This window comes from Leuciscus leuciscus (genome assembly GCF_965113295.1).
Source record: "Leuciscus leuciscus genome assembly, chromosome: 14".
In the NCBI taxonomy this organism is placed as follows: domain Eukaryota; kingdom Metazoa; phylum Chordata; class Actinopteri; order Cypriniformes; family Leuciscidae; genus Leuciscus; species Leuciscus leuciscus.
In genome coordinates, this window is record NC_138738.1 from 18,327,663 (window position 1) to 18,341,954 (window position 14,292).

Sequence of the window (14,292 nt, forward strand, 5' to 3'; positions counted from 1 at the left end):
AACAGCTCAGATTGATTGCAAGGTCTAGGAAGTCTGAAAAATTAAAAAGCTTAAAGTAATTCAGAAGTTATACCGGCAATGTTGTTCTTAATCAGGTAATGTGTGCAAGTTGGTTTTAGTTATGGTGCAGTTGTGGGAGGATATGAACTGGAAGAGGACGCTGTGCACAGCTGGTCTAAATGTGTGAAATTGCCCCCTCTGCTGACAAAATGATTCATTATCAAGTGTCCAATAATGTGGTGGGGTGGAATATATATATGAGTATATGAATATATGAATATATGAATATATATATATATATATATATATATCATGATATATTAGCTTATCAGTCTGAAATTGAGAATTTTGTGCGTTGGTGTAATGTAAATCATCTTATCGTAAATGTATCAAAAACGAAGGAAATGATAATAGATCCAAAAAGATTAGGTGATTATAGCCCAGTTATCATCTATGATAATATCATTGAGCAGGTGGATACCTATAAGTATCTAGGTGTGGTCATTGATCGGTCATTTACTTGGAAAGCCCACATTGATTATATCTGTTCAAAATTTCAACAACGCTTGTATTTTTTGAGACGACTTAGGCTGTTTGGTGTAAATCAGAGAATTATGCAATTATTCTATTACGCTGTTTTAGGTAGTCTTTTGAATTATGGGATGCAAACTTGGTATGGCAATCTTTCGGTCCAATTAAAATCACAGCTTGCTCGTCTTGTGAAAATTGCAATGAAAGTTATGGGTGTAAGAGAGTACTCATCACTTCAATCAATTTACGAATCGTTGATTTTTAAAAATGCACAGACAATAGTGAGTGATTCAAGCCATGTTTTATTCCCAGAGTATCAGCTTCTGCCATCAGGGAGACGGTATAGAGTCCCATTGTGTAAGAGCAACCGTTACAAAAAGTAATTTATTCCTGTATCTATTAATATGTTAAATAGCAAGATGTAGTAATGTAGTCGTGTTGAAATGTAGTGTAAATTCATTATTGGATTCATTTTCAATTTGCCTATATGGTGGGAAGAGGGACTGTAGTGTAAATTCATTATTGGATCCATTTTCAATTTGCCTATATGGTGGGAAGAGGGACCGTTGATGCTGTTAATATTTGTAGCTTTTTATTGGTTGTGTGTGTATATGTGTGTGTATGTATGTATGTATATGTTGTGTATCAATGCAGCTTTGAGTCCAAGACAAATTTCCTTAAAAAGGACAATAAAGTATACAAACAAACAAACATATATATAGTTGTTCTCTACGTCTTCTCTGTGGCAATATATGGTTATCGCTTTGCCTATCCAAGTTTTATAATGACAATCTTCATGCTTAATTTCATATTTCGTTATCTGTATGTTTTCATTTGACAGAAAGCTGAAAATTGCCTCCAAGTCTGACACATTTATGTTTCATAAACATCATCTTTATACTTGAAATGCTGGATATATTTTTATAGCAACATTCCGTCAAAAAAGTCACACAAAAAAAGGCTCTTGTCAGCACGAGCTACCGAGGACACATGAGTGATGTGCAGGGTAGATGGGTAATTACCTTGTCTAGACAGTCTGGGTGAAAAGCACTTTTTGAAAACAGCCACAGTGAATGAACTCTCTTTGCACCACACTGAGGCTAAGACTCATTCAAAACCACCGTGAACCATTCTCCCTGCAGTTAAGGGAAGGTATCAGTGGCCTACAGACATCTGGAGTAAACCCTTACTATAACCCATGATAGAACTTGGTCATTGTGGAGCCACTGCATTTTTTGGGCTGCACTGTAAATAAATCTGATTATCATGCAAAAAAAAAAAAAAAATTACTGGACAGTATGAATATCCATCCAGTGCTCTTTCTTAAGAGGTGTACTGTCTTAGAAGCTTAGAAATTAAAAACAGAAAGGGTAGAGTGTCTCAAAAAGAATTGGTTGTCTCTCTCATTCTCAGTAGTCCAATCATTTATCACTGTAATGACCCATGGCAAAAGCCCACACATAATCAGCACACTTTTTTCCCACATGTCCTGCACTGATTTTTGGAAATCTGATGGCTTGAAGGTTTTATGTATGACTAAATGTTTTCAACAGAGCTGAGAATATAGGAATGCACATTCAAATTCTGGCTGATATAGTTAATTATTTTAATGTTATAATTAAATTCTATACTACTTTGAAAAAAGTAAAAAATACTATATACTAAATTAAAATCAATAGTTTTAAATTCTACAGCTGAATTTAGGCATCACAACGTTACGTACACTGTGAAAAATGGATATTCATATTGAGATCTTCTAAAATTATGCAGTACATAAAAATACTATTAGAGATGACAATAAAGGTAACCTAAATGTGAGAACTGGGGGACATAAATATACAATATTGGCAGATATACACTACCAGGTTTGGGGTCACTACGATTTTTTAAAGAAAATTAGTCATTTTATTCAGCAAGGATACAATAAATTGATCAGAAGTGAAAGCAAAGAAATTTGTAATGCTACAAAATATTTGTCAAATAAATGCTGTTCTTTTGAACTTCCTATTCATCAAAGACTCCTAAAAAAAAAAAAAAAAAATCACAGTTTACATTGATAATAACAAGAAATGTTTCTAAAGCACCAAATCAACATTTAAGAATGACTTGTCAAGGATCATGTGACACTGAAGTTTGGAGTAATGATGCTGAAAATTCCGCTATTGCCCTCACAGGAATAAATTACATTTTGAAATATGTTACTAACAGCTGTTTAAAATTGTAATATTTCACAAAACTTTTGAATGGTAGTGCATTTAATCTTGACTGATAAATTAATAAAGAACACATCCATATCGGTAACAAAATGGTAATATACTCCAGTAATATACTCATAGTGGTAGCAGAAAATTTGTCATATGATACAAAACCCATGGGGTCCTGATCACCCTGTCTGGGATATTACAATAATATTCAGCTGATACTTCGATAAACTAATGACCAAAAAATCCCCAATTGTCAACATCCAATTGCTCAAAGCAACACAAACACAGTTGCACAAAAAGTCATACACTAAGGGTGTGTTGAGGGTGTGTTTGGTTCAACTTAAACAGACTCTCCCTTACAAAAAAAGTAGTTTATTCAAGTGTTCTATTAGTATACTTCTTTTAGACTAAAAATAAGAAAGTATACTTTCAGGGCCCTATCTTGCACCCAGCGCAAGTGACTTTGTACACCGACGCATGTATCATTCCTATTTTGCACCCGCGCAAAGCAGACTTTTCCCTCCACAGAAGTACGTCGGTAAGTTAGGAAATACACTTGCGCTCCCGGGGGCGGTTCAGCGCAAAGAGGAGGCGTGTTCCGGCGCAAACGTTCCTTCATGCTATTTTACAGGTTTAGAAAACAATTGCGCCACTAACCAGGAAAAAATTGTTTAAAGTCAGTGGCGCATTGCGCATGTTATTCATATGCTATTTTAAGGGCGCATGCTTGGCCATAATCAATGTAGCGTGTGCACAACGCGCATACACTTTGATTCTCTCATCTACACAGAAGCAGCAGTTTTAATTTTTGCAAATCATACATTATTACGATAGATAGATAGATAGATAGATAGATAGATAGATAGATAGACGATTTATTATAAAAGCATACATCTAGCTTACACATTTACCCAAATTATCATACGCCTGTTTAACCGAAGTTAATTTGGGTGGGTTTCTCCATTTCAATGTAACTTCTCTCTTTTACGGCCGTGACGAGAGCGTTGCTCTCCTTGGCTGTGAACCGCTGCTGGCGCGCGCCTGGCAAATCCGCCGTTACAATAGCAATCCGCTATGGAAAAAGCGCGTCTTCTCTTAAAGGGAATGTGAGATTACGCTCTGATTGGTTTATTTCACGTTACGCCCAAACCACACCTATGAATAATGAAGCTACTTCAGACCAACCCATTTTAGATTTGCGCCTGGCGCAAGAGTCATTTATCCCGCCGGGAAAATAGCAACAGCGCCGAGACCCGCCCACAAAGTTACTTGAGCTTTGCGCTTGACGCTTGCGTTTCAGATCGTTAAAATAGGGCCCTCAGTCTATATTTTATATACTTCTCAAAAATATACTTTATGTACTTCTCAGAAATATACTTAAAATGAAGTGTACTTGACTTATACTGAGAGAAAAGTCCTATTTGGCCTGTACTAGTACTCAATCTTTTGATCGAGATATACTTAAAGTATAATTAAGTATTCAAAGTATACTTGGCTTGTAGTTGTGTTAACTCTGTTGATCAAGTAGCCTGTTAAATATTTTTTTTACATAGTTTTTCATTTACAGTCTTATGAAGCTTAAATTGTTTGAAAATGTTGATTAGGATATTCAAATAAAAAAGATATGTTTCTAATTCTGCGTATCTGAATTTGTGTAGGCTAGTCCACTGGTAGCGCACATAGGAATTTACTTGAATTCTACTTTACTCTTTCCCCACCATTGACTACATTTTCCAGCTATCCATGTTTTCACTGGTATATGGTAGGGGGCGCTATGACACATCTTCTTCAAAACATAGGAGAAGAAGAAGCTGAAACAAGTGATAGAAGATTGCTCACTCAAATGTAAAATAACGTGATCAACAAACATTAAACAGCGTGTAAATCAAAACTGCTTAATGTTACCAAATGAAATGAAGTGTAACCAATGAAGAGAATACGACTGTGAAGCTTTGGGGGTGTTGGACTCGATCTACTCCATCTGTGTTTTGATCATCGTTCTGAATCTGATCAAGGCGTAGTCTTTGACAAAAATGTGATTTTCTCAACTTTTTTGTTTAAAATGTTGCCTTTCTTTATGAAACTTAACGACATTCAAGTGTTGTTTTTAAAATTAGTTAAAATACAGTTAAAGGTATTTTTCAAGAACAAAAAAATAACATTTGAACATAATAGTATACTGCAAGTGCAAAAATAATATATAAATAGTAAACTATAAGTATAATGTTATGTTCACTTAAAGAAAACGTATATACTTGCAGTTTAAACTACTAGTAGTTTACTGAGAGTATACATTTCAGTGTGTACTTTCATAAACTAAAAAATGTAATACTTGTATTAGAATATTAAACTACTAGTATACTTATAAGTTCACTAGTAGTACAGATGCATTACAAATGAGAAACCTAGTTGTGTACTTAAAGTTTACTACTCTTACACTTATAGTAAATAGTATACTTAAACGTATACTTTTATATACTATAAAGTGGGCCAATTTAGTCCCAAGCAGTATTGAAATAGTACACTTACAAGTACACATTGATATTAGTATACTTACTACATAAAGTATACTTAAAATATACTTGAACATTACTTAAGTGTACTTCATAAAAAGAACTTGAAGTATACTTCTTTTTCGTAAGGGCTGGTGCGATTGCTCTGTTAGTGCGGTCCATTTGAATAAGTTTGAAACCTGGTGCATACAAAACAGGCGTACAGAGACCACTGAAAAGGGTCAATTTCCAAAGAAAAGGTGCGGTTTGACTGAAATACAAATGCAAAAGACAAATGACATCTAAACTAACCAAAAACAGGATGTGATGTCACAATATGCGACCCTAAAAAGGACAGAATACTCAAGCATACCTGCGCTGCATCCAAAATCATATACTTCCCTCAAATGTAGTACCTACTCAGACAGTTTGCCATTTCGGACACAGTTTTTCTCACCAAAGGAGCTACGTTACCCATTAGTTCGGTAGTTTTGACTCCTTTACACATTTTATAAGCTCTTCACGAGTTCTCAGCTGGTAAAAATACCATGTACGCACTTACAACTAGCGCATTTAGCCCAGCACACAGTATTGGTTTAGATGTTCGGTAAGTTCCGTCTCAAAATATATGTCATAAAAGAGGTATCTTTTTGTTTTGTATCTTTAGGTTCGGTCTTAAAAATGACAGTGTGAACGCTAAGTGAACCAACGTTAAATGTATTTTAAATAAAAATTTTAAGTTTTAAAGTTACATTTTCTTTGACCAAAAGAACAAGAAAATTGAACTACAAGTGTGAACACACCTTAAGTTTCCTTAGAATGCACAAATGCATGCAACTATATTGTGACAGTGGGGCAACACAATGCTGTATACATGATTTATTCCATTCACTCAATATTCACTAATTCATCGGACTGATGCTGGACAATGACTGCTGTCCCACTACTGTACTGTAAATTGGGTTCTGTACAAAAACATCTAACAGGTGACTGACAATAACAGAATGAAGGACTAATCTGGAGTGATTAAAGCTGAAGAGACTAAATTAATGTAGTTGAAATGACAGCCTGGATATCAATAAGAATAATATTTAAGTGGTGTGTTGAGAGTAAAAAGGAGAACATGAGCAGAGAACTGCAAGCATAGTTGTTTAAAAGAAAGAAGTGCAGACAGCTTGAGCATGAGATTAAGTTTGCGAAAAGACAAAATAATGAGGGAGATGGAAAGAAATTAAGCAAAAATGGAAGGAAAAGGAAAAAGAAAGAGAGTGGCTTTAAAGCTTGCCTTTCTCCTCCAGCACTCTAGGGTGGTTTTCATTGGCGTTTTATTTATAATTGAATGTAATGTGGGGAGATAAAGTCAGCCCAATACGGCCTGCCTCTCCTAAGCACTTCATGCCACATTACGTTTTATTCATCAAATTAGTTTTACTTGGGTTGGTGTCCCCTGAGCCAGCTTTAAAAGGTTTGGATGAAAGGACTACATTAATTTCTACCACTAATCGGTTACACAAGAGCTGTACTGACAGCTCTCCCCTCCCTGCGTTATAAAGTCCTCCTTACATCCCATTTCTATTCACATAATCCCTCCACAAAAAAATTAAGAGAAGAAAAGAGGCTCTGGCCTCCTTCCCCTCTGATACCATTTGTCAAATCCTGCTGCATTGTGGGTATTATCACCCTGTAAAAACTGCTAATACGGTTAGGAAAAATGACTCATGGTCTCAGATTTTCCTCATTTGTCTGTTTAAGGCTTTATGGAGGATGGAGAAATGCACTGAAATGAATGAGAGTCAAAAGCCATTGGCTTAAATATTCACAGACATACAAAGTGCTTTAATGTGAGAATATTACAGGTTACTGATGCCAGTTGGAACACCTGGGTACTTCAGTGGCAACTCAAAGTTATGAAAGAGTCTTATGAAAATGTTACCGACATAAATCCAATGACTTAATTTAGTAATTAATTCATTTTGATGTGCAATAACAGTATATAACAAAAAATTATATAATATAAATCACTTTTGCATTTACTAGAGTAATAAAATAAAATAAAAAATACATTAAAAACAGTAATATTGTATAACTTTTTAAAATATAATAGAAAATGTTTAGAATTATTTAATGAAAAGAAAGTAAAAGAACAACATTTATTTGATTATATTTATTTATTTATTTTGTAACAATGCAAAAGTCAATTTAATGCATCCTTGCTGAATAAAAGTATGGCAAAAAAATAATAATAATATTGTACTGACCCCAAACCTTTTGAACAGTAGTGTATCTTCTAATCATATTTCTTTTCAGTAACCATCTATTTTCAACCAGATGTCCAGCTATTATTAAGACCACCAAGCAGATAAAGTAACACTGGCTTCTGTTTACTTGCAGTTATCACATCCACAATGTCCTTACTGAAGCAGAACAGGAGTCCATCTCTCATTCTCGACAAGCCCTGCAAGTTTGTCATCTACATATGGAGCACCTCTCTTTGTGCTCTATCTCTCCCTTGACTTTCCTCTTATCATGCAATTAAGCATGACATGCAAAAGGTGGGGAGGAATTTGCAACTGATTAACAGAACTGGCAATAAGCCAGCGTGGAAGATGTTTCTTAGAAAAAGACCTTCTGAGGGTTCTTGAATGTACAAGGCTTCATTACACATGGCAACAGGTGGCACAATAACAATCAGTGGAGCATAGAAAAATTTTCATGCTTGTATTTTTGGTTCTGACGGTCACAGTTGATCAGAAAATATGAAAATCAGATGTACGGTTAAAAGTTGAGGAACTGCTGGCAAATGAAAAACGTTCAGAAACTTTTTGCATTAGGGAGATGTGACCTTTTCAACAAGGAATGAACTGATACTGATGAAGGAAAGGGTGTTACTTACTTCAGGAGGGAATTTGGTGGAAAGCAGAAGGTACCATGGCAGATGCGGTCGATGAAGTTGAGTGGAATCTTCTGGATCTGCTGACAGTGAAGCATGATGAAGTCATACTTGCAGATGAGAAGGTTGTTCTCTGTGATGAGCACCAAACGCTCTTTCTCATTGTTCCAATGATCGATCCTACACCGGAAAAATATGGGTATTACTTGTAAAGATGCACAATATAAAAATTCTGGCCAATGTCAGAGCCAAAGCCTTGTGGGCAGAACTTGATATATGATGCAGTAGCACCTTGAACAATACTCAACTTCATAAGCAGTTGCTACTTTCCTGCAACTGTTGCTTTAGACTACTTTGACAACACTGAGATGACGTACTAGTGCTCTGCTGCTTCACCCTGAAATATGTCTCAACAGTATGTTTGTGGTAGTCTGGCAGGAACTTCACAGTGCTTAATCGTTTACAGCATCTTTAATTAACATGAGTTTAATTATTTGAAACATGTTAGCATGGGTCCCCTACTGGGCCCGACTGCAGACCTCTGCTGTGTTGCATACAGTACATCAATGTAACTACACCAGCACCGGCCTACATTCCCATAAATCTGTCGCTCACAATCCTTCCACAGCTTTGATCAAGCACAGAAGGATTCTAAAACAAGTTCTTGGACTTATGTTAATTTAGAGTTTGACAGATTAGTTTGGCACAGATGAATGAATCTTGTCACAGTATTGTTTCTATACCAGTTATTCTAAATGGCAACAGCAGGCTTTTCCATGTCAAGTATGTTATGTAGAAAATATTTACTTTGTATTAAACTGACAGTGTATCTTTTATTCTACCCAATATAAGAGCACAGTTCAAGGCTGTCTTTAAAAACCAAAAAAATCAAGCATTCTTGAACTTCACTGTCAGAAGTAATGTGATTTTTTTTTACAAAACAATGCAAATGTGATTATATGCTTTTGGTTCTTACTGTTAAAATCTATGGTTGCCAATAGAATGCATTTTTTCTTTCAAATTTTCCATGGATCCACTAGCATTTCCCCGGACCCCAATTTGAAAACTCATTGAAGCTGTTAATACTTTTTTTTGAGAGAGAGAGAGAAACATTACATATTTGTTATCTGCAGTAGGTCTGTTTGAACCTACAGCCTATTTAGTAAGAAAAAGAGACCAAACTATTTTATTTTATGTTCATCCACACAAAATTTTCTATAAGCATGTGGGTTTCAATTATATAGGCCTACATATTCTAAAAGCTACAACATATCTGCAATTGCTTTTGGCATTCTTCTTAAAATATGTATGCCCACATTTTTAGATCCCAGATGTTATGTCAAAACAAAGATATGTGCTTGGAAAATGCATAACCAATGCATAACTAATGCATAAGCTACTTTTTATATGCATTTTTTTAGTTTTTTTCAAAACACCAAATCTAATTTCTTTTGTCAGAGCTTTCGCCCCAATTGGCGAGTGAAAAGTGCCTTACGTTCTGTTGAATGTATGGAGAGCTCCTGCCCATGAGACGAAGACAGCGAGAGGCTGTGCATGTTCTCCATTTCTTAAAACTTTCTCTCAGCAAGGAATTGTGAAACTTACTAAGTGATGGTATGGTAAGGTAAGGTAAAAACGAAGAAACAAAGACTTGTAAACCAGATGTGTGCTTCTATTTGAATGTATTTTCTCTTACTCACAACATCCGATCTGGACAGTGACAGAAACAGCACATGAGAATCTTACTAAAATAAAGGGCCTTTATGCACACTGGTGTCTTATTTAGGTATACTTTTTACTTGTTTACTTCTGACAAGGCAAATGGAATAATTTCACCTTGGCTGAGTATGTGGGTCCGGGGACGTCGTACAATAGGTGTGAAAGACCACAAACATTTTCACACCACATAGACACAAACACAACTAACTGACTCTCAACAACTGACTCTCAGCAGTGCCCCAAGGCCTTTGGATTCAATACTGCAAGCATAGTGTAAGAGTTGCCCTTGATGTCACAAGACTTGTTCAACTCTACAGTCTTCCGTTACCCCTAAATTACAGGGCTCCAGACTTTTTGCGAAAAAAAATTCTGCCAGTGCGACTAAATTTTGTTAGAGGTCGCACTGGTTCCACCATCATGTTATCCAACTGAGATGTGCTATTTCTGTTGCATATGAGAAATATCAAACAGCAAATTAAACCAAAGTTGAACGAAACCGTGCCACTCGTTTGAGCTGTGCAGTGTGGACCGCTGATCAGCTCGTAGCAATAATAGACACGCGACACCATTACTACACAGCGCTGGGAGATCCAGCGAGAAAGTGTTGGAATTCGTTGCAGAATTAACAACATCACAGCGAGATCTTGTAGGAAGCATTCAAATTTACAGATATCAGATCAAACAGCGCTGACATGGAAACCAGGAGAAACATTGTGTCATGAATGAACAAGTAATAGAAGACTTTTCCAGTCCACAAATCACCAACATTCACCATAGATTTAATGTAATAATGCTAACTGTAACCATGGTATTGTGGCAGAAATAGTTAGAAATAAATGTTGTTGTTTTTTTCATTATTCATCTCAGGGTTCTTAAAACCAATTTATTTCCAATTTTATTATCCAATTTAAATGTTATTTTTAATGTGATGATTTGTAAAACTAAAAGATGTAAGAAAACCATGGGCCATATCATGCGCCCGGCGCTAGTGTTTTTTTGCTAGTTTCAGTCCGACGCAGTTATCATTTTTTAGTCCTGCGCCACGTTGTTTAAATAGCAAATAGAGATGCACCGATTGATCGGCTGGTGACCGGAATTGGCCGATTCTCACGTGATCGGCCGTGACCGGCGACCGGCCGGTCAGTCTGACAAATACCGATTTTATGCCGGTCAAATGCACTCGGGCGCCGCATGATTAACATCGCGCATCATCAGCATCACACGTGCACGCGGAACACACATGTAGGAAACCTTGTGAATTACGTCCGTTCAGACCGCAAGCGCGTTTTTTTTTCGACGTGCATGTTAATCACAATGGGAGCAGGAGCAGCGCGTGAGCGTCAAGCAGGAGCGTCGCGAGCAGTGAAGCGCGTGTTTCGGCGCAGAGTCTATTTGCTGCACTGTTCACGCTCAATTAAAGGGAAAGCACACTTTTGATGGACAAAATAGCCTAAATAGGGTAAAAATGATTGGATATTGAATGTGAAAAGGAAATGGTTCTTCCATAACACTGCACTTTAGATGTGTGTGAATTACCCACACCTGGAGTCATTTATATAGTTCTATTTTATAGCATTTATCTGTTCAAAAAAATATGTACTATGCAAATTGTAAAATGTTCTATTACAGAAAAGATATAAAATAAATATTTGTGTGTGCTGTAAAGTGGTCAGAAAAAATGAAATCGGAATCGGCTAAAATCGGTATCGGCAGGTCAAACTTAATGAAAAATCGGAAATCGGAATCGGCCCAGAAAATTGTAATCGGTGCATCTCTAATAGCAAATACATTTGCGGCCATTTGTGCGCCCATGGGCATGCTGGTCTGAAAACGAGGTGTGTTCAGGGCAGGCACAATGATGGCGCATTGCTATTTTGAGGAAACTGAAATAGACTGTGCCATTGACCAACTGAAACCTGGTCTAAAGTCGATGGCGCAATATTTTTTTTGTTATTTAAAGAGCACGTTAGTAATGTGCGCCTATAGGCGGGTCCACAACACGCGTACACTCTGCTTGCGCAGCATCACACAAACATGCCAAATATATAAAAATAAAAGGATTACAATGTAAAATATTATTATTGTGTACATAAATATATGATGGAATCCGGCTTGTCCCGAAGATGGTCTGCTCGCGCTCTTTAACCTCGCGCACGAGCAGATCCGTTTGCTCTCTGGAGACTGGAAGTTCAGTCTTTCCACTATCAAATTCCGTCATGTAAATGGCGAATCTGCCATGGCGCGAGCGCAGCTGGCATTTAAAGGGAATAGGAGATGAGACTCTGATTGGTTTATTGCATGTAAAGCCCAAAACACACCCATTACTCATCAAGAGAATAGGGACAACCCTTTTAGACCATGCGCCTGGCGCCGACCATTTTTCCCGTCTAGCAAAAGTGGATTTCAGTGCGCTTTAGACCATGCGCTTAGATCGTAAAATATGACCCAAACCCTTAGTGGCAGAGAAACACTTTTATTTTTAAAAAAGACATGAAATGACCAATAACCAGTAGATGGGGGCAAAGGAGCACTTATTGAGCGGAAGAGTTGGAAGTCACAAAGTCTTATAAAAAAAAACGTTTCTTCAAATTGTGACTGAATTACACAAACTAAAGTAAAAGTAAAGAGCGCTCTTTTTATAATCACTGAAGCTGTCGGTCAGTTCAGTATGATAATGTAGAAGAAAAATTGTACATTTAATAACAGTAGAATATTACATTTTTCCCTACAAAATTTTTAGGTTTTTGCAAGTTACTGTTGTTAATAAGTTAATTTTATCTGCATCTCAATTCAAGCTCAGTGCTTTACTGTTGAATTTCCAATAAACAAATGTGTAATAGTATTATTAGTAACTGTACTTATTAATGCAAAACAGTAGTAATTTTATGAGTAAATTAACTATGATTAAAAATCCCCCCAGCGCTACCAAATCAGGAGCCGGCACCACCATCTTTAGAACTTAGTGGCACCAGTGCTACTGCTCCCAAATGTTAGTCTGGAGCCCTAAATTACTGCTAGGTTTTTAAAGAGTTGACGGCTGTTCACATACAAGGCTTTGTGATTAAGCCTCAAATAATAATGTATCTTTTTAAATTAAAAATGCAATAAAATGGTATTACTTCATGTATTACTGAGGAAGTAAAAGTATATCAAACTTTTACATGGTACTGTACATTTTTGTATGAGCTTATTTTACATTTGTTTTAAATTATGCACATAATCATGCACAAGGCAAGATAATGCACTTAATTATTATAGGAATCCTTTGATAATGAACACATGTGGAATACGAGACCATTTAAAGCTAATTTAACGCAACTAACCTATTATGCCTATTAAGTGTCTTTGTTTTGACAGTACGAAAAGGCAAGGTACAGCTAAAGCTATTTCTTACAATGTCTATCATAATACATTTATATTAGTCAAAAAGAATGAATTCCATGAACTTCATTTTTTGTTTCAAGCCTAAGCTCAAACCATGGGAAATATAATATATATTATTAATTATCACAGAGCAAAGCCTTCAAACTGTTTCCTGAAAGCCTGCTCACAGACAGATAGAAGTTGTCATCTGCCAACACATTTATCAAAATGTATTTTAGCAGCTCCATTCTGCTCCCTGTTTATTTCACTTTATTTCCTGTACATTTTACTTATTTACAGAACACAGAGCGAGATAATGGATTGCGTCCTGGAATGAGTGCCATGTGATGAAAGAACTGAATGAGATTCTCTTACTCCACGTGAATGTTGCACATTAGCAGAGCAGTCAATATGTGGTTACTTCTAAAGTGCTCTTAAACTAGGTTGTTTTTGAGAAAGAAAAAAACACTTACTCAGCCATGAGCCAAACACCCTGGACAGCACCATCTTCTGTGGGATCCACCAGAGATTTAACATCTTCAATGCCTTGGTCCAATGTTCCAGGCTAAAATGTGACATAGCACAACAATTAATCTTCATCAAGTCATATTACAACCAGTGACATCTGTACATTAGGGGCCAGGACCCACTAGAGGGTGCTCACATTAAAATATATTTTTCCGCAAACAAAACTTGTTCTGAGTTCCTTTAACAAGACAATTTTATTTTCTGAAACTATTTATTAAACAACGTCTGTGATGTTGAAGCCATATAACTGTACACATTTTTTTCAGTAAATCATTGGAGAAGTGGAGAATGTCACATGTTCACAATGTTCTTCCAATGTTCATATAAAAAATGCTTTTCAAAAAATGTGTTTGACACTGACCAAATATTAGCATTTCATAATGTTCTTGTGCTTTGAAGGAGTAACACCGTTCTTGTGCACATTGTGTCCATATGAAAGAAACATTGAAATGGATTAAAACTTTAAAAGAAGTAAGCCTTGATGTGCTTACACAAAAGTTCCTACAAATTACCTACAAGCAACATTCATTGGCGAGTCAGTTTGATTTAATTGAACTGATTTGAT

At 36.2% G+C, this 14,292-nt stretch overlaps 1 protein-coding gene across 1 annotated transcript in view; it reads right to left on the minus strand.

The window, feature by feature from the left end:
* The window catches only part of tprg1 (tumor protein p63 regulated 1), a 29,237-nt gene that overhangs the window by 13,284 nt on the left and 1,661 nt on the right, over positions 1–14,292 (minus strand). Inside the window, exons 3-4 of the mRNA XM_082190223.1 lie at positions 13,673–13,764; positions 8,121–8,297 (exon numbers count right to left, since the gene is read on the minus strand). Coding sequence (XP_082046349.1) covers positions 8,121–8,297; positions 13,673–13,764 — 269 coding nt within the window. The remainder of the gene's footprint in view (positions 1–8,120; positions 8,298–13,672; positions 13,765–14,292) is intronic.